Genomic DNA, 26,357 nt, shown 5'->3' with positions numbered 1-26,357 from the left:
TAACCTACACTGACTTCCAGTTGATCCGATAAACTAATCTGCATTACTGTCAAAGCCAAAGGGGTAGCTAGGCGAGAAGCATTTACCTACTAAGAGACTGCACTTTGGGGCCGAACTGGGTGAACTGAGGAGACATGATTTCTTGAGGGTCAGCAGGGCTCAGGACATTGAGTCTTGCAAAACCGCATTCTCTAACCTGGCCAGGGGAGTTTAAGGTTCGAAGTCAGGTACAGACCCCACTACCCAAACTGTTCTGTCAACGACAGCCAGGGAGACCCAGGGGAGGTTTCAGGCATTGTTTCCCTGTATCTTGAGGAAAGAGTTTGCTCTCTCGTGCTCTCTCTCTCTACTCCACTAAAATTCAGTCAATAACTCTTCATAAATAATTTATTTTCATTAGAAATCTAAGTGCTGCAGATGGAAGACCTAACTGGCTCATAGGGCAGTAAAATTCTCAGACTAGAGCATTTTAGAAAGTTACATTCTTAGTGTTTTAAATTGGGGAGGGACAATCCATTGTAAAGGACAAACCCACAAGAGGACTCAGGGAGTTTGGGGCTCTCATTCCCCAAGACTGGAACGTCACAAGCAGGGAGTGGAGCGGGAAGAGTCGCTGCAAGAGAAACGCTCTTCCCACCGCTGCATTTAGGAGGCGCACTGGCTGCTCCTCCTGAAGAAATACCGAAACGGGAAGAGAGAGCTGCAGGAAGAAGAGCAGAGCAGGGTGAGACTCTAGAGGTCCACTTCCCTTCTCCCAGGTCCCACTAGGGCTCCATTATTAGCTAGGGCATTTTTGCTCTGAGACCACTGAATGGAAATTCAAGTCTGAAACAGCATTTGAAAAGGTACCCAAGTTAGAGTATACTCGGGAGGTGGAAATAAAGAAGAACAATTGCAATGGTATGGCTGAGCTCTAGATAGAGAAAGCGATTTGCTAACTGTACTCTGCAAAAAGGACTCTGAAGACAGCCTAGATTCAGAGGGGAGAATGGAAAAATTTTGGTAATGAAATCATCTGAATAACCCAAGCACGATCAGAATAGTTTCTGTCCAAGCAGCATTTGTGGAATCAGGTCCAATGCTGGGCACATCGGGGTGGGGTAGATTGTGTACAAATGAACAAGACACAGTCTCTGTTAAATTCAGTTAGGGCCCTAATGCTCACTTCATTTCCATCATTTATCCCGTACAAAATAGAGATTATGCAGGTAATCTTTCTTTTGTATTCTAATTTCCCTGAGAGACTCAGTGGGGCAGGCTCTGGAGCTAGACTGCCCTGGGTCTCAGTTCGATGGCAGGAGAGGTCTGTCCTACCTTAGAAACCCAAAGAAGCCACTGGTTCCCAGCTCCGTGCGTCCTTCAGGAGGAGGTGGATCGTTTTGCTGCAATGATGGGATAATCTTCCCTGCTCGGCTGTCTCCCCACTTAGAATCTGCAAGGAAAACACTCAGGCAGGGAAAAGGTGTCAGTCCTCAGGCTACTTTTATGTGAGCAGAAGGCAGGACACAGAGCCTGAGCTCAGGGCAGCCTCAAACCAGGATTATTCAAAGCCAGGTGAATTGCTTGTTCTGACCTTCCCAATTTCATTTGAGCTCAGTAAGGTGCTATTCTGACCTTGGAGTATTTTCAAAGTCAGGACCCTGAGATTTTTTTAAAAAATAAATTTATTTATTTAAGGCTGCGTTGGGTCTTCGTTGCTGCGTGGGCTCTTCTCCAGTTGCGGTGTGCAGGCTTCTCTTGTTGCGGAGCACGGGCTCTAGGTGCGTGGGCTTTAGTAGTTGTGGCTCGCAGGCCCTAGAGCACAGGCTTAGTAGTTGTGGCGCACGGGCTTACGTGCTCCGTGGCATGTGGGATCTTCCTGGACCAGGGCTTGAACCCGTGTCCCCTGCATTGGCAGGCGGATTCTTAACCACTGCGCCACCAGGGAAGCCCTGCCCCTGAGATTTTTACACTGCTCAAATCCTAGACACCTACCATGGCTGGTGTGTCTGCACATGGAATGACAACTTACTGAAGAACTCACTTGCTCACAGGACTGCATCTGTGATAACTGTATCCATATCGAATCCTCACGCTGAGTGAAAGATCAGCAAGTTGAAAGGGCGATACCTCAACATGCATTCCCAGCCCTTGCCAAGCATCCACCTGCACCTTCAATATTAACACTAGTGCCCCAAAGGGAAGAGGAGGAGAGACAGCTTCCCAGAGATTGTTCTCCAGGATAGAAACGTGAAACACATCCCTCCCAACATTTCTGTAAAACTTATCACACAATATGGAAATGTTCTGAAACTGGGAGCATCAGTTTCGCTATCAGAAGCACAAGAAGGACATACGTTGCCTCCTTCACTCCTTCTGGGAACTGCGGGGGCTTTTATGACTCAAGAGCCTGCCCCCAGACTGGAGGATAGCCAACAAGCACCTCCACGGGAGTGAGGTACATCACCCACTGAGCGTGTCCAGACTCAGAGCTCTGTGCTGCTCTGCTCATCAGACGACTAAAGAGGACAGAATGATTATTAGAGGAGAATACATATGAATTTCCCAGAACCTACCCTGGTCCTGAACATCAGTGATATCAAGTGCTGGGGTCTCCTGCCATTCCTGCTGGGTTTTTCTTTCTCTGTTCTGATAAAAAGACCAAGAAAAGTCTTAAACGTTACTCCTTTACAGCTTGGTGGTCTGAATGCTATTTGCTGGTAAGGTGATATCACATCAGTGCTGGGGCCTGCCTTCTGACTGCCCAGGCAGGTTCTGTTTTTCCTTCTATAGGACTGTCCTTTTCTCATATCAGCTTCCCAAACACTGTCTCTCTAAAATCATAGTATTTAAGAGCCAAGAACAAACCAAGCTGGGTATACCTTATCATTCCATGTTTCTGAGTGCCAACTATTGCCAAGGACAGAATACTGAGGTTTCAGAAATCAGGAGGACCTTTACTTTACCTTGGAGAAAAGTACAATCTATGTGGTAAAACTGACGTATAAACTAAATATTATAAGTCAGTGTGATAAGACTACTCCATCAGTCTATATAGAGTGCCGTGGTTACTGAGGAGGACATGAATAGAGTGGGTAGTGGTTAGTCAAGGAAGAATTCACAGGGAAAGTGTTATTTAAATGGGCCTTGGTGGATGGCATCAAGGGGTCAGAGAGAGCAGGGCATTCCAGAAAGGGACATGATGTACAAGGGCACATTGCCATTAACATGTAAATATGATCAACGTGGCTAGAGCCAGGGCAGCAGAAACGTGACTATGGCATAAGCAATCTTATTATTTCTGTCTACTGCTCTATAGACCTTCCTTTGTACTTTGAAGGGGACATCCTACAACCTGGTTCCAAGCCTATAATATTCTAGGAGACACCCTGGTAGCCAGAAACATGGTTGATATATTTCCTTTGAGAATCTCTGCCAGCTGGCCACTTCCCTCACCCAGGCACAATCTGAGGGCTTGACTGCCCAGCAGTGCTGGGGAGTTCCTTGAGCCATTTTGCTGGTGAAGAATTCTCTCTCTCTCTTTTTGCTTTTGCCACGCCACACGGCATGCGGGATCTTAGTTCCCCAACAAGGGATTGAACCCATGCCCGCTGAAGTGGAAGCACAGGTTCTCAACCACTAGACGGCCAGGGAAGTCCTGCTGGTGAAGAATTCTATAGCAAGGGTGTATCTAGGAGGCAGAGGCACAGCAATCCCAGGAAAGTTAGGACAGATCCCCCATCCTAAGCATAAGCTGAAATTTCTGTTAAGCTATTCCACAAACCCCTCAAATCCCAGACCACATAGGCAGCCACCTAAATCATACCTCCTATAAAAGTGAAAGGTAACTCTCGGGAGGAAGGAGACTATCTCTTATCTCTTCCAGACAGGGCGGAGATGAAATTTAGAGGGCCCAGGTCTGATTTCTAGCTTGAGGGAATGATTCTCACAAACTTACTATGGTGAGGTATGGAAACTATGGTTTGGGGTTTAAATACCGCTGCATTGGCCCTAATGGAAGCATCATCTACTAAGGTTGGTAGTGGGGACCAGAAGGGCGAAGGCCCTGGGCAGAGGTATAGCCTCTACCTCTGAACCAGGGGAAGTTTCCCTCATAAGGCAGCCTTTGTGCTCTCCTGAAATCTTGACAGAGGTTTCCTCAGGCAAATGTTGTTAAGAGAGGAAAACCATTATAGCCTGAATTAAGACTGAGGGTAACATCTAGGACATCCAACAACACATAATACCCTGAAAACCTGATGCAAGGGTGTCCGCTGTATGTTCAGGGTCAGATCTGCTTAGAAGTGCAGTTCAAGCAGAGGCTTGAGAAAAAAGCTACGTGCACGGCAGTCTGTTTCACTTCTGGTCCATTCATCTGCTCTCTCCCATTTTTTTATCTTTTTAGAGTCTGGATCTCTACATCTGGGAGTAACAAAGGGAATGAGTCTGTCCTTCCGTCCCATTCTCCTCAAAACACCTCTTATGAAACAGAGACCTTATTCAGGTATATGTTGTGTTCTTCTATGCTTTCCCTGCACAGCCTCCCTATGTGTACAGATGTGCACCATCCACACTGACTGCGTTTCTACACCTTAACTTCCCCCAAAGGGAAGAGAAGATATCAGGCATTGGACCATAGGAGTAAATTCAATTCTTCCAGCTCAAGTGACTTACACTAAGAGTCCCTGTGATCACTTTAATTTAGGAGAAGTCTGCTCTCTGGGAACAGGGTCTACAATGGAGACTGCTTGGGCTGTGAGTCAAAATCAATAAACATGCTCCTTTTTTTTTTTTTCTCAGAGTTTTTTCTAAACCCAGTATCAGGTTGAAAAGGTAATTATGTTGAGTAAGAAACTGTGGGTTCTTAAGGGAGATGATGCGTCAAACTAAGAATAGGACGGTACAAAGGGTAGAGAGTGAGGGAAATGTTCCTTTAATAGTAATTATCTTGGTTGTATAAAGTGTCTTTGTTCTCCAGAGCTTCGTGTACTCTTCTTGTACTTTCTAATTTCTTCTTCTTCCCTCTCTAAAGGATGAGGGTATAGAAGAGGGAAACCATCTGCTTTAAATCACTCCATGGGCCAGCTGGCCATGGGCACAACAGGGCTCTGTACCCTGCCCCCGCCACAGAGGCAGAGGTCTTCATCTTTAAGGGTTCACTCTACTCCAACTAAATGCTAAGCTCCTGGAAAAAAACTAGGTTTTATATGTTTGGGTGCATCCCAGCACCTAACACAATGCCTTGCTAACAGGAGACAGAATTGTTTAGAAATGAAAATCACTTCACTTTTCTACTTTAAAATGTTTTAGGGAATTCCTGTGATCTTGAAGGTGGCTTTAAAGCCTTTTAGGATCCACCCCATGCTGACCTCTCCAGTGACAGTTCTCAGCACTGTACTCTAAGCGCCGGGTACACTGGCTTCCAGTCACCAAAAGCACTGTACTCTTTCCTCTTAGCCTTAGTTCTCTGAGCTACTCTGAGCTACTCTGGGAACTCTCTTTCACACCACTTGGTCTGAATGAGGTTCTCCTTTGTGGTCCCTTTGTACCCTGTGCTTCCTTTATTCCTGTACGTAGCACATTTATCAGTAATGTCTACCCAGCTTTACACTTTTGGTATTTTTCGGGAAGAGTGTGTGTGATAGCTTTAGTACTTGGCACATAGGAGTCATTCAATAAATGTTTGTGGAATGAATGCATATGTAAACGTTTGTTCGATAACTGATCATGTTATAGATCCTGGGAAGGTGAGGGAGGGAATGTTTGGATACCTAAGGTCAGAGCTGCTTTGGAGCGACGGCAGAGAAGTAAGAAAAGTCACAAATAACAGCTATTTCAAGAAAAAGGGCACTATTTTAGAGACTACTATGGAAAAGGAGTCCTGAAATGGAGGAGTAGCAGATGTATGAATATCTAAATGGAGAGCAGACCTCACAAACTGAAATGAAATATTATTAGGGCCGGACCATCACTGCTCTAAATGAAGTTTTCTCTTACCAGTATCCTGTGCTGATATATACCTATTTTATCTGTAAAAACTAGATGTTCCCATACAGATGAACTGGTTTGCTGGGCAGAAATAGAGACACAAATGTAGAGAACAAATGTATGGACACCAAGGGGGGAAAGTGGTGGTGGGGGGTTGGTGGGATGAACTGGGAGATTGGGATTGGCATATATACACTAATATGTATAAAATAGATAACTAATAAGAATCTGCTGTATAAAAAATAAATAAAATAAAATTCAAAATTTCAAAAAAAAAAGCAAAATAAAAAAACTAGATGTACCCAGACTCAGAGTCTAGTGCAGATGAGAGCAAAAAGTTTTCTAAAAAAAATTCTAAACTGGATCCTACCTCAATTCAACAGATCTATTTTCTTTTTCAACTGCAGAGTATAAGAAAGCAGCTTTTTAAGCTAAGAGAAGACCTTTTAACAAAAGGATTTATCACTGTATGTATCATGCAGCTACATTTAGGACAGGTTGTGGTGAGGGTGGAATGGTTGAAAGTTGTTCTGCAGATGGTGAAAGGTGAGAATGAGTCCAGTGAATTCAGCCTGTACTAAGGATCAAGATGTGCTGGTAACAGGAATCCTGACTTGTAATTGAGCAGAAATAGCTACGAGTCTCGAAGTCTCCATTTTGGTGCTTACCCTCCTGGTTTCCATAGGGGCCTTCTTTTTGCTGAGCCCTTGGCTGGAAGTCCCCTTCTTGGGCCTGAGGTGGGAGAAAAAAGCCCAGGAAGTGTTACTGGCAGCAGCAACATCACCACATTCAAGCAAATGTGGCCCAAATGAATATTTCAGCAGGTTGGCTATTTTTATGCCACTCCTGGCCTGCAGAATAAATCGTGTGGCCAAACTCTCTTTGGGTGCTGCTTTAATTCACAGTAGAATCACAATTTGAGACATTTTGGGATCTAGGGGTTGAGAAAGGGAAAATGTGATTGACAGCAGGTATCAGATTTTGAAATACTTGGTTGTGCATCAAAACACAGAGAAAGGGAAGATGTGAGGCCTCATCTCCATGGATAATTCAGTCAAATGGAACTCACCAAAGCTTCATACCTCCAAGTACCCTCACATCCCACCTGGCTGGGAAAGGAATTTCCTAACTCTTCACCGATGTGTGCATTTGGAGGGTGTAGGGGTCAGCTCCTTCATGGTCTACCCTCACTGCTCCTGTAAGTCTTGGGGCCCACACAGTACCAGGAAAAGAACAGCTGCTTTCTGTGAACCTGGGCTGAAAGCACTTTGGGCTGGGAGCAAACCACACCTTGGATTATTCCAGCATCTCTCTCTGGGTGCTAACATGAACAACTGAATTGTCTTACTGACTCATTCTGTCCCTGACAGAGAATCAAAAGAAGAAAATAAGCCTCTACAACAGCAACTTCAACATGTTAAGGGTTGTGCTCAACACCCCCCCTAATTCGCAGCACCTCACCCAGTAATTGATGCATATCCTGTTGCAGACATTTATGTTGCCGCCTGTACTACCTCTTAAGGTAGAGCTCCAAAAGCTTACTGCTAACTGGGTAAAATAAGATTATATTTTATTCACTCTCACTCTTTTGAGAAACCCTCTAAAGAGGGTTTCTCTATGTTCTTGGATAATATTTTGGGACTTCATATCTTGTGCCTTCTGTGTTTTCCTATAGTACGACCATAGTAAGTACTCACTGAATATTTGTTGGATTCAATTGTACAGATATGTTTACATTTCCTCTCAGTCTTCATCTTTTTTTTCTGGCCGTGCCATGCGGCTTGTGGGATCTTAGTTCCCCAACCAGGGATCGAACCCGTGCCCCCTGCAGTGGAAGTGCAGTCTTAATCACTGGACTGCTAGGAAATTCCCTCAGTCTTCATCTTGATGAACAAAAGAATTCTACTTTGCTGAGGAAGGGACCGTGTTCTAATTACACTGCAAACATCAACTTGCTTCCTTCTCTTAGTCCACCCACTAGAATAGGCAGGTATGAATGAAGCCCTGAGACAGAGAGTGACACGCCCAAGGACAAGATCAACCAGCAGCAACAGCTGGCAAAGCCTAACTAGGATACAGGATTTAGCCCCTCTCTCAAAACCACTGACCTGTCCAGCCCTGGCCTGGCTGGGGAGCTGGGCACTTCTGCGTGTTTTCGTTTCCTCATCATGGCTCCTGCTGCTTTCCTCTCTGCCGGGACCTATAGAGAGGAACCACATTTCCTGTGACTCTTCCTTTTCCAGAGTTGCTCACATGAGGGCACAGTGAAGAGAACTCCCCATCTTTAAATTGCCAAAGGCAAATTTTAGCACCAGTTTTGCAAGTAAGGATAGACATAGTCTCAAAAATCTAGCCAAGGGGAAAAAGAATGTCTCACGTATACAATTCTGATTGGACTTGGGCAACGACCAAGGGGCATAAAAGACGAGACAAGAACAGGACTTTTGGGACAACAGAAGGCAATAAGGCCATTTTCATTTCTTACAGAAAAGGCAAACTTACCAACCCAGGAGGACTGCTGTTTATTGGTTTTCCTGCAACAGAAAATTTGAATGTCATAACGGATCAAGACTTTCTGACTATCATTGACATTTTAGAACTGGTCCTAGACAAAACTTTGGTGCATACCCTTTTCCCTACCGCCCGGTACCACTTTTCCTACAAATACTGTGTCCTCAAACTTTTTCCTCCCTTATTTTAGAACTACTGCCATCTACAAGCTAAAAATAGTTTGATTCGTACTATATTCTAACTATATGTCACTTAAAAGGGGATGATCCCTATTATGAAAGAAAAAAAGTGGAACTTTCAGCAGCAGTGACAAATGAATTGAGGAGATCTTTTGAGGTAAGGCCTTTGTACCTTTTTTCAAATCAAAGTGGCAGGTGTCTCCTTATCCCTCTATTTGTAAAAATAGCGGTGGCCCCCAGAGATTAAAAATTGGGAGATATCTTTAAGATACTACTAAGATGAAAGTCATTAAATACTCTAAAATGGAGGAATTATTTATATAATAAGTATCTTTCATTGAGTGATTATTCTAAGTCACACTGTACTTTCCATCTTCCAGTATTTATACATTTAATCTTTTTAACAACTCAGTGAGATAGGTACTATTATTATTTTTCACCATTTCACAAAGGTGGCATAGAATGAGTAATTTATCTAAGGTCACAGAGCTGTTAAGTGGCAAAGCCACCAAGATTTGAAGCAGGCAGTCTAGTTGGGACACATGCTCCTGACGTCTGCACTGTCAGTGCTGGCGCCCAATCTGGCTGACTGTTCTACCATATTCAGCTTGCACTGCTAACCCATGGATGTTCAACCTTCCCTTTTTTCTTCTCCACCACCTACATTTCTATCATTCTACTTACCAGTTGACAGGTTTTCATGAAGCCATTTCATCTCCACGTACAGAGTGAAAACAAATGGATAAGGGACCAAGACAATCTCTCCTTGTTTGAATTTCAGGTGGGACACTCTCTCCCATTTGCTTTTATCTGGGAAATGTGCTAAGGAGTAAGGAAAGAAGCCAGTACGAATCCCTGAGTACTATTTTAGGGAAAAGACTCCCTCTGGTTTCCCTGACCTACCCTCCAAACTGCCTATGGGTTTGTTGCTTCCATTTGAATATACAGTGTGAATTGTAGATCATTTCCACCCAGTAAAGGATACAGGGAAATACAATGAAGTGTTCTGTAGCAAACGGCTGCAGATTATCCAGGTTTCCCAAGACCACACGAATAGAATCCTGAAAAAAAAAATTTGAAATGACTTTAATCTAATCTCAGCCAATCTATCAATTTATCCTTATCACTGCTCTTCACATACTCTATACGCTTTTAAAGTTGAACTACTTGCTGTTCCCTGAATATGCCTTCTGCTTCTCTATTTCTATGCTCTTGCCTGAAATACCCTTTCAACCCATCAGTATATGACCAAATTCGACCTATCCTTTTATGATACAGTTCAAAAGCCACCTCCTCCAGAAAGTTTTCCCTGATTTCCCGAGTTTTATTAACTATTAGTCTCAAATTTCACAGTAGTTAGCCTTGGGCTTTTACTATATTCCATGTACTTTTTTTTTTTTTTTTCTGTCATGCCCCATGGCTTGCAGGACCTTAGTTCCCTGATTAGGGAGTGAACCCTGGCCCCGGCAGTGAAAGGGCTGAGTCCTAGCCACTGGACTGCCAGGGAATTCCCTCCATGTACATATTTTTATTTTCCTTACTGAGAAATCTTCTTGAAGTAGAATATACACCTGATTTATCTTAGCATCCCTTCTATGGTGTCTACCATTAGTGGATGAAGCATAACAGGTCCTCAACAAACATATACTGGATTAGTGAATAATACTGGTATTTATTTACATATACTTATTTTGCTTTTGCTTAAATCAAATCTTTTCTTCTACTCTCTTTAAATCTGAATTGATTAGTCTCTAATTAACCTATGCTTATTAGTATACACTAGTTAAAACAATTGGTATCATGAAAAGACTACTAAATCTCTATGGGAAAAAAAATCTGAATTTCAGTCTCAGTTTTTTTTTTTTTGTGCGGTACGCGGGCCTCTCTCACTGTTGTGGCCTCTCACGTTGCGGAGCACAGCCTCTGGATGCGCAGGCTCAGCGGCCACGGCTCATGGGCCCAGCTGCTCCATGGCATGTGGGATCCTCCCGGACCAGGGCACGAACATGTGTCCCCTGCATTGGCAGGCGGACTCTCAACCACTGTGCCACCAGGGAAGCCCTCAGTCTCAGTTTTGTCATTTCATCTCTCTAAGCCTCATTTTCCTCATATTTGGGCTCACAGAAAACGGAAACTGTGTCATGTTCATCTTTGTATGATCTCTATTAGCATAGTATCTAGCTTATAATTTTAATAGCTAGTATTTATTGAGTAATCATTATGGCAAATATTTTTGTTTTTATACACATTAATGAATTTAACACTCATAAAACCCTATAAGATAAACACTTCTATTATCCCCATTTTACCCATGAGGAAACTAAGACAAAGAGGTAAAATGACTCATGGAAGGCTACACAGGTAGTAATGATGGAGTTAAGATACGAATCCAGGCAGTGGGTCTCCAGAGCTTACACTCCTGACCATTAGACTAAACTGCCTGTCAATAAATGTTTTCAAAATGAGTGAAAAAGGATGATAACATCTGCCTCAGAACTAATGAGAGTAAGAAAAAGAACACATAAAAAGCATTTCAAAAACTTTAAATATGATTATAAGTGGATATAAGTGCTCTCTAGCTGCTCTTAGTTGAGCTACTGTGTGGCAGGCATTGCATACATCTATTTCTAATCCTCACCACGACCTTGAAAACTGATATTATTTATCAATATCACTGACAGGTAAGGAAACAGACTCAGAGAAGGCAGACAGATTGCCCAGAGTCACACTGTGAAGGCAGAACTAGAGTTCAAATCCAGGTTTCACTGGCCCTGAAGTCTAAGCTCTCTCCACTCTACTATGCTGCCTTGAGCTTTTCTCTGCCCATATTAAGTGAAGCAAAATAAAGTAAATTCTGCTCTACTCATAATTAAAATAAGCAGAAAACTGTCATGGTCCTATATTAAAATAATTGTTATTTATACTGATGCCTCTGAAGTCCTCAAAGATCCTAATGTATCTTAAAACACACAGCTGAAGAGCCACAGGTACCTTTAAGACTTTGGTTTCACAGAGTTTTCACATTCAAATTCCTTGAAATGTGGCAACATATGTCTTCATAAATCACAACAGTCATAGATCACTCAGTTGTGAAGTTAGAAGAGAATACGCTAGTTTAAAACTCTCATTTTATGAATGAGGCGATTAAGACCCAGAGAGATAAATGATTTGCCAAGGCTCACACAGCTAATTAGTGGTTCAGCCAGGACTGGAATCCAGGGCCATCCCCCAGAACTCTAATTTCTTTTCCAATGCTTTCACCAATCTGCGAATTTGCCCACCTTCTCTGTCTTCTTGTGGGAGAATCTAAAGCTAGAGGAGCTGGGTAGCAAAGGAATGAAAATGAAGTGGGAATAAGGCAATTGCAAATGTTTCCAATTAAAATGAAGACACAGCAGCCTTGTCTGTGTATTTACAGTTGAGTTTCCTGAACGTCAAGTACCGGGCAGTGGTTGGGATGGTGAGGTTTCCCAGAGCCCTGGAAGGCTGCAGTCCTCCGGAAGCTTTCTCTGTGCCAGCTGCCACAAAAGAGAGCTCCCCATGGCTGGGAACTCTAGTGGAAACAAAATAACTCTTAGCCTCAAAGGTGCTGACATTTCAACTAGGAGAATTGAGAAAGAGTATAGGCTTTAATTTCCCTGAAAAAACAGTAAAGTTTCTTTGCAGAGGAAATGTGGCAGGGAGAAGCCAAGTAATCGAGTGGAGGTTGTGACTCAGTTTGCAGGAAATAACTAAAATCTGTGGACTCATCCTCAGTTCAAAGAATAACATTCCCAGACGTTGTCTGCTTCTTTCCCTACCTCTAGCTCCTGGACGATGGCTTCCTTGTTTTCTACCTCTTCCCCTCTAGAAGGTAAACAGACAAGAGATAAGTAAGCCAAGAAGGAAAGCTCTGGAGACAACAGACTCTAGTAGAGCAAAAATGAAACCTCCATTGAGCTAAGGAAACATAACTAAATAACAATTGTGTGTGCTGACCCAGTGCTCAAGGGAAGAAGTGATCACCTAGGTGGTGTGGTCTGAGAATTGGTACAAGGCTGTACCAAAATATCTTCTCCATTAACCCGCCAAGACCTGAAATTTCCACTGTGAAAGTTAATAATTTGTTAGACCCGTTGTACAAGTGCAGTCTGTGGACCTCTAGGGGTCCTCAAGACCCTTTCAAGGAGTCTCCAAGGGCAAAACTAGTTTCATAATAATATTAAGATGTTATTTGCCTTTTTCACTATGTTAACATTTATAATCTGTAGTGTACAATCAATGGTGGGCAAAACTGCTGATGCCTTGGCACAATATAGCCAGTTGCACTAAACTGTATTAGCAGTTGTAGTCATCTTTACCACCACACAGGAAAAAAAATCCAGTTTCATTTAATATCCTAGAGGAAGCAGTGAAAAATTAATAATTTTATAAATCTCAAGCCTTGAATACATGTCTTTTTAATATTATGTGATAAAACAGGAAGCATGCATAAAGCATTTCTGCTGCATACCAGAAGATGATGGTTGTCTTGAGAAAAAGCACCTGTACAACGGTTTAAGTTGCAAACTGAACCACTTGCTTTTTCATATTTTACTTGAGTGATCAGCTGACAGATAAACTATGATTGTTATTCAGACTTGGGAATGTGACAGACATTTTCTCAAAAATGAACAGTGAGCTTATCAATTTAAGGAAAACAACTGACAGTATTTGTTGTCAAGGATAAATTTTGGGATTTCAAGCAAAATTTTGAATTTTGGAAAACTTCTATCCACCACTGTGGGGTTGACAGCTTCCAAATACTTAGACATTTTTCTGACAAGTTTGGTAGTGATATTAGCAAATATGATTTTTTGATATTATATAATGAAATGTGTTGACATTTGAACAATCTGCATAAGCCAGTGAACCAATATTTTCCAAATGACCAACGAAACACTTCAGGTTACAAAATCAAGTGGCCTCGCTGCGCAGCTTGTGGGATCTTAGTTCCCTGACCAGGGATTAGACCCGGCCCTGGCAGGAAAGTGCTGAGTTCTATCCACTCAGGGAATTCCCACAGATACATTTCTATTTAGGTCTCCTTTAATTTCACTCAGAAATATATTTTTTTTGTAGTTTTCAGTGTGCAAGTCTTGCACCTCATCGGTTAAATTTATTGCTAAGTATTTTTTCTTTTTGATATTATTGTAAACAAAATTGTTTTCGTAATTTTCTTTGCAGAGTGTTCGTTGCTAGTGTATATAAGTCAGCTGATGTTGATTTAGTATCCTGTAACTTTGCTGAATTCATTGATAAGGTCTAACAACTTTCTGTTAGTTTGTGTGGATTCTTTAGGTTTTTCCACATATAAGATCATGTCGGGAATTCCCTGGCGGTCCAGTGGTTAGGACTCTGTGCTTTCACTGCTGAGGGCGTGGGTTCAATCTCTAGTCAGGGAACTAAGATCCCGCAAAGCCACGTAGCACAGCCAAAAAAGAAGAAAAAAAAAAGACCATGTCATCTGCAAACAGAGAAGTTTCACTTCTTCCTTTCCAATTTGTATGCATTTTATTTCTTTTTCTTGACTAATTGCTCTGGGTAGAACTCCAGTACTATGTTGAGTAGAAGTGATGAAAGTGAGCACCCTTATCTTGTTCCCGATCTTAAGGAAAAAGTTTAAGTTTTTCACCACTGAGCATGATGTTAGCTGTGGGTTTTTCATATATGGCCTTTATGTTGGGGAAGTTCCCTTCTATTCCTAGTTTGAGTATTTTTATCACGAAAGGGTGCTGGATTTGGTCAAATGCCTTTTCTGCGTCAATTGAGATGATCATGTGTTTTTTTTTCTCTTTTTTTCTAATAATGTGGCGTATTATGTTGATTGATTTTTGTATGTTGAACTATCCTTGCATTCCTAGGGTAAGTCCTGGGAATATAAACAATGTCAATCTTCTCATTAATTTTTCAAAAATATAGTTATTTTAATAAAATGTTATATTATTTTTAAATTAATAAGTAATTATTTTAGTTTTTCTGTTTCAATTTTATATGATGAATATTGACAGGTATAACCTTCTTAATCAAAAACTCTTTGGGATCCTCAATTTTAAGAGTGCAAAGGGGTCCTGAGATAAAAAAATTTGAGAACCACCGCCCCAAAGGTATGCCATTGCTAATTTAAAAACTTATATGAATAATAAATATATAGAACACAAAATACCTGGGAAAGAGTCCTACAAGGTGCTGCTTCAGCCAGTCTCCTGGACTGGGTGAAGGCAGAGAAGGAATGACCTGTGGGAAGGTACTAACCTGTGTTTGCAAAGACTACCCTCCTGGTTTTAAAATTACCTGATGTTGTTGCCATATCTAATTTTGAATTTATACACATTGGATCCTGCATGAAGAAACCTCGTCTCCGGAAATGGGTAGGTGAAAGGTTTTAAACTCATTGCTTCCAAACAATAACCTATAGAAAATAGAAATATTAGAGAATTATTAAAAAGCTAAATATGGTTCCTTATGTACAGGAAAGAGAGCCTGCCTAATCTGTAGCATCTCTTCATCAGTATAATGTCCAATTCTCAGTGACACTGCCTATGTCCCAGGCTCAGTTCTGACATTAATTACCTGGACCATTTCCCCACCTGCATGGGGAGGATACATGATATTCTGGGACAATCTCTATACTTGAAGTCAAAAGACCTGAGTTGAAGTTTTGCTGTTTACCTTATGACCTTGTGCAAATTACTTCTCTTCCGTGAGACTAATGATACTAACATCTGATGACTAACAAGGTTTTTGTTAGGATTAAATCTACCTCCCAAATATCTCTTGAATCTGTTCTTGTCCCTTGCCCCCACTTTCCCTGGAAACTATGTCAAGGTGAAGAGGGCTCAAATCAAATAATGAAACAGGATGCACCAATAAGAGGCACAATTGGGAACACCTCTGCTATTAATTTTAGATGAAGTTTAGGAATTAGCACACCTCCCTGCTACAGCCAATGCAGTAAATAAGGATGTACACTAATGTTTTCCAGTGTTGCCAAGGAATGCCTTATCTTCCCTACCTCTCGACTACTCTTCTTCCTCACCACTTATGAGAGTGCCCTGTGCCATAAGAGTGCCCACTCTTCTTCTAGCACTTACTAGTTTTACTTTTCCTATTCCAGAATCTCTGCTCACTTAAGGTCCTCTCTGCTGGAAACTCAGGAGAGGAAGAAATGGAAAAAGAAGTACAGCATGTCTCTTCTACTCCAAGAGAGCATTTGATATGCACTCAGAAGTAAGAATCGAGCACACTGTGATTTTCTAAGTCACTAGGACTTTTCTAAGCCTCTTTTTATTTGTATAGATAATAAACCCTGTACTTTCTGTCTCTTCATATGGAAGTTTAAATAATAAACAATGAGAGTAAAATGTCCAGAGTTCCTAGGATCAAATCTACCTACATACAATGCAAGGTATTGACTTTAGAGGCAGCTGAGATGGGGTAGATACAACAGGCATAAAGTAAGAATAATTTGTGTTTTAATTTCAGCTCCATTGTCCCTACCTAGTTTCTCTGGGCCTTGGTTTTCTTGTTGATATTTATACAATAATAACAACTTATTTATACAACAACTAACAACAACTTTTTGTAATACCCTATTCTAAGTGCCTTATAAATATATCTCACTTAATCCTCACAAAAAGCCTATGAAATAAGTAGTCTAAATTTGATAGATTAGGAAATTAAGGCACTGAGAGATCAAGTTTCCCATGGCTATGAATGTTGGAATTGGGATTCAAACTGAGGCAGTGTAAATCCAGACTCGATGGTCTTAATCACTTTTCCTGGGGTTATTAGGAAGAAAAAAATGAGATAATGAATATAAAATCATTTTGTAAGTACTACAATATTATACACACATAAAGGACTATTTTCATTATTCTTTCCTTCATATTACCTTGATTCCACGTCTACTCAGAAGGGATAACTCTAGTACAGTAGAATCAGAAGACCTATGTGCCCAAAGAATGAAATTTCCCACAATTTCCAAAGCTTAAGTCTGGGGCTGCCAGTAAAGAGATATCCCAGTGTCTGATCTTGGCTGCTTGGGATTAGAATCACAGGAGGCTGGAGCCAGAGCCCGAGACTATTTAGACTAGAACTACAGTCAAAAGTGAAAAGAAATAGTTGGTGCCAACTGCAAAGTTACCAGAGAGGAAATACCGTTCATATCCTGAGAAAAACTTGCAGATTCCCCATGTCCTAGGCATGGCAGGAACCTACGCCAGATTTGATGGTGTTTTTGGTCCTAGATAACTTTACTAAGTAAGCGGGGAGTCCATTTGGTAAAACTTAGGGTGCTGTCACAAAAATTGAGCCCTTAATTATTCAGAGGGTTCTTCAAAAATGCAGTCACCTTTCCCCACAGACCGAGGGGCATCAGAGCAAAGGAAATGAAGAACATTTGCTGGAAATGACAATCCAGAGAGGAAACTTCATGTGCTGTGCCACAGCTGGATGGCTGAAAGAAGTAAAAACAACCCTCTTCTAGCTGGGGCCTGTTCCTGTTAATTGCTGGCTGCCTGCTTCAGAAACAAACACTACACACTAATTACCCTATTTGAAAATAAAGATTAGACAGCACAATCCCAAACAACCACATAGTAGTAGTGGTTCAAAGATTTCACAAGGTTATTTTCCAACACGAGTACTGCAGTCATGGTGACACTGTCCCAGGGACTATCATTAAGTTGATGAGATCTTGCAGATGAAGGGTTAGACTCTCAACCAATTTTAGGTGATCATAAAACATGATGCCTTTAAGACAAAAGAAGAGAAGTTATAGGCAATATGGTATAGTGGGAAAGACACAGGATTTGGAATTGGAGGACCAAGGCTTGAGTCTTAGCTCTGTGTCTTATCAGTCATTAGACCCTGATCAAGTCACTTAGCCTTTTCATTTCTCAGCTTCTACATCTATAAATAGGGATTACACCTACCCCTGGAATTGTCGTGAGGATTAAATGAGATAAAGCTGTAAAAAGCACTTCGTAAACTCTGGATTATTGTATTAACATTAGCCATTTTGATAGATTTGAAGTGTTTCTTAATGCTTTACTAGAAAAGCAAATTCAAGAGAAGAAAACTGATTAGCTTTAATAGCAGTACAAAATCTGACAAGTCTCAATTAAGAATCTTTCCTTGAAAATCCCCAGTAATAGATTTAAATGACACATAGGCACTGATGTTAGAAAGGGAAAGATTTTTCAAGGTTTTAGTAATTTGTCTCACGGAAAGAAACATCTGGGTCAATGCACAGAACCTGAAGCAAGGCTGAATGTGATATGAGGATAATGATATTGACTACTGAAGCTGAAGGAGAAGATCATGCAGAAGTACTGTCACTAAATATATCTGGTGATATTTGACGGGAAAACCCTCCACAGTGTTAAAGAATAAAAGAGCTTTCATAAGCATTTAATAAAAATACATTTACTGAGCAAATCTAACATGTCAGGCTCTCTGACCACTAATGAGCGTGGGCAAAAAAACAGGGAAATCCCACTGATGCTATGAATCCAACACCCAAGTTTTAGAACTGAGTTTGAGGACAGACGCTCAGCTCCTCCTTCTACCTTCAAAAGTCCCTGGCTAGTTTCAGAGGTCTGTCGGTCTGTCTGCCTTTGCTGAAGTAGATCCAGACTCTCTGAAAATCGATATTCCTAATGAGATTCATGCTTGCCTATGGCTGGAAATGCTTTTCATTTTAGAGGGGACGAAAAGGAAGTGAATTCATCAAAGAAGGAAATGACTCCTATAGGTCACATAACTCAGTATGGAACCAGGATTAGCACCCCTGAGATTGTTGACTCCTTTGGCCCATACATTTTCCATTATAACACATCGACTGGTCATTTTATTAAACTGTAACCCTGGTCACTCTCATAACTCTGGATGACTCAAGGCAAACTCAATTTGGGTACAAAGCCATCAAACCAAAATGGAAGATTTCCTGATTAAAGCTTCTTAGGGTTATATCTTGGGGTGCAGGGGTTACAGTCACATGTTTGTCTTCAAGCTCTATTTTCAAAAGGAACTCCTCTCAGTTTCCTCACTTGCAGGGTGACTAGGATGATTAATGAAATAATGCATGTATAATTGCTTATTGTAGTGCTCCATGCATAGGTTACTCAATAATGAATAGCCTTTTTAGACTTCCCTGGTGGCGCGGTGGTTAAGAATCCGCCTGCCAATGCAGGGGACGTGAGTTCGAGCCCTTGTCCAGGAAGATCCCACATGCCGCGGAGCAACTAAGCCCATGCACCACAACTACTGAGCCTGCGCTCTAGAGCCCGCAAGCCACAACTACTGAGCCCATGTGCCATGACTACTGAAGCCCGCGGGCCTAGAGCCCAGGCTCCGCAACAAGAGAAGCCACTGCAATGAGAAACCCACGCACAACAAAAAGTAGCCCCCGCTCGCCACAACTAGAGAAAGCCCACGCGCAGCAACGAAGACCCAATGCAACCAAAAATAAATAAATAAAAATAAAATTAAATTTTTAAAAAATAGCCTTTTTTTAAACATCTTTATTGGAGTATAACTGCTTTACAGTGTTGTGTTAGCTTCTGCTGTATAACAAAGTGAATCAGCTATATGCATACGTATATCCCCATATCCTCTCCCTCTTGCGTCTCCCTCCCACCCTCCTTATCCCACAAGAATAGCACTTTTTTTAATGTGTCAATATTTTCTCACATTGATAAGCAGCTACTATTTTCTATTACTTTTTTTTAAAATTTATTTTTGGCTGCATTGCGTCTTCATTGCTGCGCGCAGGCTTTCTTTAGTTGTGGCAAGCGGGGGCTACTCTTTGTTGCAGTGCGCGGGCTTCTCATGCAGTGGCTTCTCTTGTTGCAGAGCACGGACTCTACGCGTGCAGGCTTCAGTAGTTATGGTGCGTGGTTTCAGTTGTTGTGGCTCGCGGGCTCTAGAGCATAGGCTCGGTAGTTGTGGCGCACCGGCTTAGTTGTTCCACAGCATGTGGGATCTTCTCAGACCAGGGCTCGAACCCGTATCCCCTGCATTGGCAGGCAGATTCTTAACCACTGCACCACCAGGGAAGTCCCAAGAATAGCGTTTTTAAAAGCAAAACAAATCCAAGTGTTAAGATACAGGACACGAAGAGGCTGATCTAAGACTACCCAAGATACTCCCATGCTTATTGATATCATTCTCTTTCTCATTAGATTTCTACCTACTCTTTCTGGTAGGACACAATCTTTAAAACACCACTGGTATTTATTCAGAAATATATTTGCAATTGGAACTGTGTCAGATTTTATTTTGTTTTGTTTGGGAGGGGAGGAATAACTAAATCTTCTAACAGAGGGGTAGGAAGATGCCCTGAAATGAAATCAAAAGGCCTTAGTGAACAACTCAATAGGCCAGAAAGGAGATTAAGTCAACCTCTTAAGTTACTCTTTACACCTAAATGGCTCTTCCACTTCCATTTTAACCATCCTAAAAGTTAATAGCAAAGCTATCTTTGGTCAATAGGTCCAGGACTGTACTCCTTATTCTAGAAAAGCAACAGAATGGTATCTCATCTCACCACCTGCCCATTAGCTGTGGCTTGTTACATGATGATCAACCTATTAGCATTCACATCACACTGAATTCACTGCAGCACTCTAAAAATCCTACTAATCCCAGGAACCCTAAAAGCATTTGGATGTAAAATTGCAGTCAATGAGGGACTTTTTATTTTTTGGTTACACCACTGGGTGATTGCCCTGAAGCAGTAAATGTAAGAAAGAAGATTAAAAATGATGAAAAAGCATCAGTAGTTTCAGAAGGGCAAATGATGGAGAGAATATCCTTAGCTAGAGAGAAAGGAACATCTTTTACAATTTTGAGCTATAAAGTCTGAGCCCTTGATGTACATATCTCAAGAGTCTTAGTGACAGAAGACAGATATAGGAAAGTATGAAAAGAAAGCTTCTAAAATATAGCTTTGTTCTTGGCATGAAACAATGGCAGATTCTGAAGAAATTGAGTTAATAAAAAACTATATTACTTTTTATATAAAGAGAGCAAATTTCACACAGGAAACCTGCAACACTTTTACTGACTTTAATCTAACTCTGGTGAGATACTGGGGAGATAAGAATTGTATTCACTAGGTTTACAAAAAGATTAAACGTGACTTGAGGATATCATCTAATTTGACCAAGGTCACACATCAAGGGCAAGACTAAAACTCAGACATATTGCTAAAGCAAGACGGTCTGGCTGAATTAAGGGTGTCAAGAACAGTTACCTTATGAGTTAGCCTAGACTCAATATTAGCCTCAATTCTTTACATTTTACCACCTAAGCATAGCTCTAAAGTAACAGAATCAGGCATATTGTTAAGAAACATAAAGCTTTGTACTTTGAAAGGCCATCAGACCATAGGGATCTGATGAAAAAAAATCTTATATTTATAAAAGCACTCTCAGTTTATACAGTGCTTTCCTATCCCTATCTCACAAGATTCAAAAACATCTATTGAAGTAGGCAGGGCAGATTCAGCTAACTTACACTCCATGCTAACTGCTCTCCTAATTTTTACCTGATTTGATCCTCTCAATCTTATGTTCACTCAGTATTCATTCATTCAGTTCACAAATATCTGCATGCCTCCTATGTTCCAGAAACTTAAGTGCTGCAGATAAAGTGCAGAAGAATAAGAACTTGGTCACTGCCTACAAAGAGCTTACAAATAATTTTAAGTGTGATGACTGCTACAAAAAAGGATAGGATGGGGCTTCCCTGGTGGCGCAGTGGTTGAGAATCCGCCTGCTGATACAGGGGACGTGGGTTCTTGCCCCGGTCCGGGAAGATCCCACATGCCGCGGAGCGGCTGGGCCCGTGAGCCATGGCCGCTGAGCCTGCGCGTCCGGAGCCTGTGCTCCGCAATGGGAGAGGCCACAACGGTGAGAGGCCCGCGTACCGCAAAAAAAAAAAAAAAAAAAAAAAAAAAAAAAGGATAGGATGATATAGGAACATGACAGAGAATCCTAACTTAGAATGGAGGTCAGGGAACTCTAAGTAAGTGACTCATATCTGAAGGATGAGTATGAGTTGGGGAGACACACATGGAGAGTGGGTGTGGGGTCTGATGTGGGTACAGGAAATAGCAGATACAAGAGTCCTCAGTTGAAAGAGAGTGTGGTAATCCCAAGAGAGAGAAGTACAGTACTTCAGAACACAGTCCGCAAGGACCGTGCTACGAACTAAGACTACAAAGATAAGCAGTGAGTCAGCACACATTTGAGAGCCTACTACGTATCAGGCATTGTTCTGAGTACTGAGAAGAGTGGGTAACAAGAAAGACATGTTTCCTTGTCTTTATGAGCTTAGATTTCAGGAGGCTTGGGGAGCAATAATAAACATATAAATAAATAAATGTAATTTGAAGTACTGTAAGTATTATGAAGAAAGTAAAACAGGGTTTTGTAGTAGAGAGTGACTGGGAGGCTGCTTTAGCTAGTGTGGCCAGCGAAGGCCTTTCAGAAGAGATCACAACTGAATTAAGTGAAATTAATTAAGTGAATTAAGTGGAAAGTGAAACAACAAAGTCAAGGGGAAAAGCATTCCAAGCAGGAAAAAACAGCAAGCACAGACGTCCTGTGATGATGGTAGTTTAACGCAGCGGTCTCAAACCTTTTTGGCACCAGGGACCGGTTTCGTGGAAGACAATTTTTCCACGGACGGGGGTGGGGGAGAATGGTTTCAGGGTGATTCAAGCACATTAAATCTATTGTGCACTTTATTTCTATTATTATTACATTGTAATATATAATGAAATAATTATATAACTCACCATAATGCTGACAGGAGGCGGAGCTCAGGCAGTAACGTGAGCGATCCGGAGCGGCTGTAAATACAGATGAAGCTTCGCTCACAGGCCTGCTGCTCACCTCCTACTGTGCGGCCCGGTTCCTAACAGGCCACAGACCACTACCGGTCCGTGGCCTGGGGGTTGGGGACCCCCGGTTTAATGGACAGAAAGGTCAGTGTGACTGGATCACAGAGAATGAAGACAGAGTAGAAAGAAATGAAGTCTGAGAGATAGGCAGGAGCTAGATCATATAAGGCCTGTAGGTCATTGTAAAGAGTTCAGATTTTATGCTAAGGGTTTTATAAGTGAAGTGAAATTATTTGATTTATGCTTTAGAAATAGCACTCTGACTGCCAAGAAGAAGATGAACTGTAGTTAAGAGTACAAGAGTAGAAGCAGGGAGACTAGTTAGGACGATTTGTAGTAGTCCAGCAGAAAGACGCTTCTGATTTGGACTTTGAGGTCTTAGTAGTTAGTGACTAGTTAGATTTGGGGTATATTTTAGACTGATGGACTAGATGTGGGAATCAAGGATGGCTCTTGATTTTGGCCTCTGCTATTAGAAGGTAATGGTACACACACTTTACTGAGATGGAGAAGGATTCTGGAGAAAAAGATTTGCCATTCTCTTTCTGTTCTGTTTTGGTTAAGTGTGAGAGGCCTGTTAGACACCCTAATGGATGTTTCCAGGGGGTGGTCTCCTACTACGCAAGGAATGGAAATCAGGATAGAAATACAAATGAGTCATCAGTGTTTAGATAGTATTTGAAGTTATTGGAATGGATGAGATCATCCAGGGAGACAATACAGATAAGAGAAGGGATGAGGGCCTTCCTTATAGGCCAGGTTATGGACTGCGAAGTCTATCCTAAGAGAAACAGGACTGCATAATAAAGAGATGACATGACCACATGTCTGTGAGTTTAAACAAACAAACAAGACAAAAACCAAAACAATCTCTCTGACTGTAATGTGGGAAATAACCCAGAACCAGAACAAATGCAAGAGGATCAGCCAGGAGATTCCTGTGGTTCCAGGCAGAGGCTGATAACAGCATGGTCTATAGTGATGAGTGGAGATGAAGAGAAGGGGACTGGTTTGGAAGATGTCTAGTCATGATTTGGTGACTTCATGGCGTAAGGCAGAAGGACAGATAAGGATAATGGTGAGTTGCTTGAACAAATTGAAAAAGTAAAAGTGCCACTTCCCCAAAAAAGGAGCCTTAGAAAGTAAGTTTTGGAGGGGAAGATGTTGAGTCCATTTTTGGACATGCTCAATTCTAAGGTGCCCACGAGATATCCAAAGAGAGAGTCTAGGTAGACTGCTGGCTATTGTGGTAGATTTACTACCTGCAGATGAAGGAACTAAAGTTCAGAAAAGTCCAGGATGTACGGCCGAGTATACCTTTCCCAGATGCCAACATTCAAGGACCTGAGCAGCTGAACAGAGATCTGAGGGCCCTGACGCAGATGCAGTCAGGCGTCTGAAAGCCAGAAACGCATTCAAATCATGAAGACATGATGTGACAAGACAGGTTGCGATGGAAGACTTGTTTTCAGGGCAACTGCTAAGCCTGGGTTAGAGGACGGTTATGGACAGAACGATCACTTTTGTGGGTGTTTTTTTTTTTTTTTCTTTTTTCAAAGGGGTGCGGCGAGCGGAGCTGGGGGCCTCAGAAGACTGATCTCTGCCAGAGGCAGCATTCGTGCTGGGTGTGGTGTGGCGGCAAGAACAGCCCCCGGGCAGGGATCTTCGCCTCGGCGCTGCTCACTCGCCCGTGGACGGGGATGCGGACACAGCTCGCGGCGCCCGCCCGGCTTCCCTCCCTGCCCGCCCGGCTCCCCCTCGCACCTCCACCGCCCGCGACCTGTGCGCCAGGCCTGCCGCCCCGACCACGAGGCCCTGCGCTGGGCACAGCCCAGGCGTCGTGTGCACTGGGCTTCCAAAAGGGCCCGGAGCTGCGAAGGCCGCCTCAGGGGGCGGCTGTGGAGTGGGGCTGGGGTCTGAAATCTCCCTCAGAGTAAGGCGCCAACCCCACCAGAGCACCAGGCCGGTGCCGACCGTTACCTCAGACCCGAGGACCTCCCAGGCTCGGCCAGGCTCTTTCTCATAAGGGTTCTTCGTGCCTCATCAAAGTGGCCTTGGCCGGGGTACCCACTAATAACTGCTCTCTGAAAAAGGCAGGCGCCGACCTCTCACGAAGCCTGGCTGGCTGACTCGACGACTCGCCCGGCCGCTTACCCGCGCCTCAGTTAGAGCCGCGCTCCGGCCAGGCCCTTGGCGCACGCGCAGCTGCGCTCCAGGGTCACCTGGTGGGCGCACGCTCCGAGGCCTGGCCGCGGTCTGCGCGTGCGCGGTGCTGCGACAGCGTCCAGGGGTCGCGCGAGGCCAAGACCCGGGGCGGCCCCCGGGCCCCACGCGCCCCACCCGCTGGAGCACAGAAGTTCAGCGCCTTTCTGTGGTTCCCGGGCTTGTCCGCCCATTGGTCTTTTCGCGCCTACTGCGCGCCTGGCGGGGGAAGGTCCGGTGCTGTAGACCGCGGAGCCCCTACTGTGTGTGGAGCGTCGTGGTAGCACTTTTCGTACACGCTCTCCTTTAGTCCTCACCCCGGTGCTGTACAGCAGTATTAATATCTCAGTTCTAAAGAGGCTCCAAAACGGGAGCGACTTGTGGACATTCAAGAACTACAACACTGGGCTTCCCTGGTGGCGCAGTGGTTAAGAATCTGCCTGCTAATGCAGGGGACACGGGTTCCAGCCCTGGTCCGGGAAGATCCCACATGCTGCAGAGCAACTAAGCTCACAAGCCACAACTACTGAGCCTGCGCTCTAGAGCCCTCCGAGCCACAACTACTGAAGTCCGCGCGCCTAGAGCCTGTGCTCCGCAACAAGAGAAGCCACCGCAATGAGAAGCCCACACACCGCAACAAAGAGCACCCCCGCTTGCCACAGCTAGAGAAAGCCCGCGCGCAGCAACTAAGACCCAATGCAGCCAAAAATAAATAAATAAATAAATATATAAAAGAACTGGAACACTCAGATGGGTATGGGTCTATGTGATTCCAAAGCCCAGCACATTCCCATCCACTTCCTGCTGATCAAATTCTGACGGTGTTGTGAATTATTAAGCCATTTCGTTGCAGGAAGGTGGACCCCTTCCAGGGCCTGAGAGTGGGCTCTTGTCTAACACTCAGAAATGAATTTTCCGAGGAGACACACGTGCTGACAAAGCAAGAGACTTCATTAGGAAGGGGTGCCTCGGTGGAGAACAGGAGGGTAAGAGAACCCAAGAGGACTGCTCTGTGCCACGTGGCTCGCAGTCTGGGGTGTTATGGTGATGGGATTAGTTTTGCCACCACTAATCTGTTCTCCATAATTTTGTCATTTTGAGAATGTTACATAGTGGAATCTTACAGTAGGTGGCCTTTTGAAATTGTCTTTTTCCACTCAGCATAATGCCCTTGAGATCCATCCAAGTTGGTATGTGTCTCTGTAATTCACTCCTTTTTATTGCTGAGTAGCATTCAATGGTATAGATAATTTCCCCCTGGCTTTTCAAATTTCCTACTGAGCATGAAATATTTTAAGTCTTAGGGAAAAGGAAACATACTTGTGAGAGGAGCAGTGCAGAGAGAAGCAGTTCATGCATTCAAGGAAATTTTGTGTTGAATTAAATAATAGAATTTTAGTCTTGGCGTGCCCTCAGCATTCACCTGGGTAAGTTCTTCATGTTGTAGGAGTCCTCCTTGCAGTATCCCGGCAGGTTTTTGTGAAGCCTCTGTGTGGATGCTCCCAGCAACAGGGAAATCACTACCAGATGAAGCAGCTCATTAAATTGACACAAAATATGCCTTCCTT

The 26,357-nt window shown here is 42.9% G+C and overlaps 1 protein-coding gene across 2 annotated transcripts; it reads right to left on the bottom strand.

Moving 5' to 3' along the window:
* Positions 1 to 408: 408 nt before the first annotated feature.
* MAJIN (membrane anchored junction protein) lies at positions 409 to 26,316 on the bottom strand. 2 transcript variants are annotated; one of them, XM_067748446.1, is made up of 11 exons: positions 26,213 to 26,316; positions 14,970 to 15,087; positions 12,458 to 12,503; positions 9,643 to 9,718; positions 9,342 to 9,467; positions 8,470 to 8,501; positions 8,076 to 8,167; positions 6,636 to 6,699; positions 2,556 to 2,628; positions 1,315 to 1,432; positions 409 to 700 (listed from the first exon to the last, which is right to left on the bottom strand). In XM_067748446.1, exons 2-11 carry the CDS (start codon positions 15,068 to 15,070, stop codon positions 646 to 648), a joined length of 783 nt encoding a protein of 260 aa, XP_067604547.1. In that variant the 5' UTR covers positions 15,071 to 15,087; positions 26,213 to 26,316; the 3' UTR covers positions 409 to 645. The 2 variants fall into 2 exon arrangements, with proteins under 2 accessions (XP_067604547.1, XP_067604546.1); XM_067748445.1 differs by lacking the exon at positions 26,213 to 26,316 and adding an exon at positions 24,568 to 24,765.
* Positions 26,317 to 26,357: the final 41 nt, after the last annotated feature.

This window comes from Pseudorca crassidens, chromosome 9 (genome assembly GCF_039906515.1).
Source record: "Pseudorca crassidens isolate mPseCra1 chromosome 9, mPseCra1.hap1, whole genome shotgun sequence".
Taxonomy (NCBI): domain Eukaryota; kingdom Metazoa; phylum Chordata; class Mammalia; order Artiodactyla; family Delphinidae; genus Pseudorca; species Pseudorca crassidens.
This window is presented reverse-complemented; position numbering and strand designations above follow the sequence as displayed.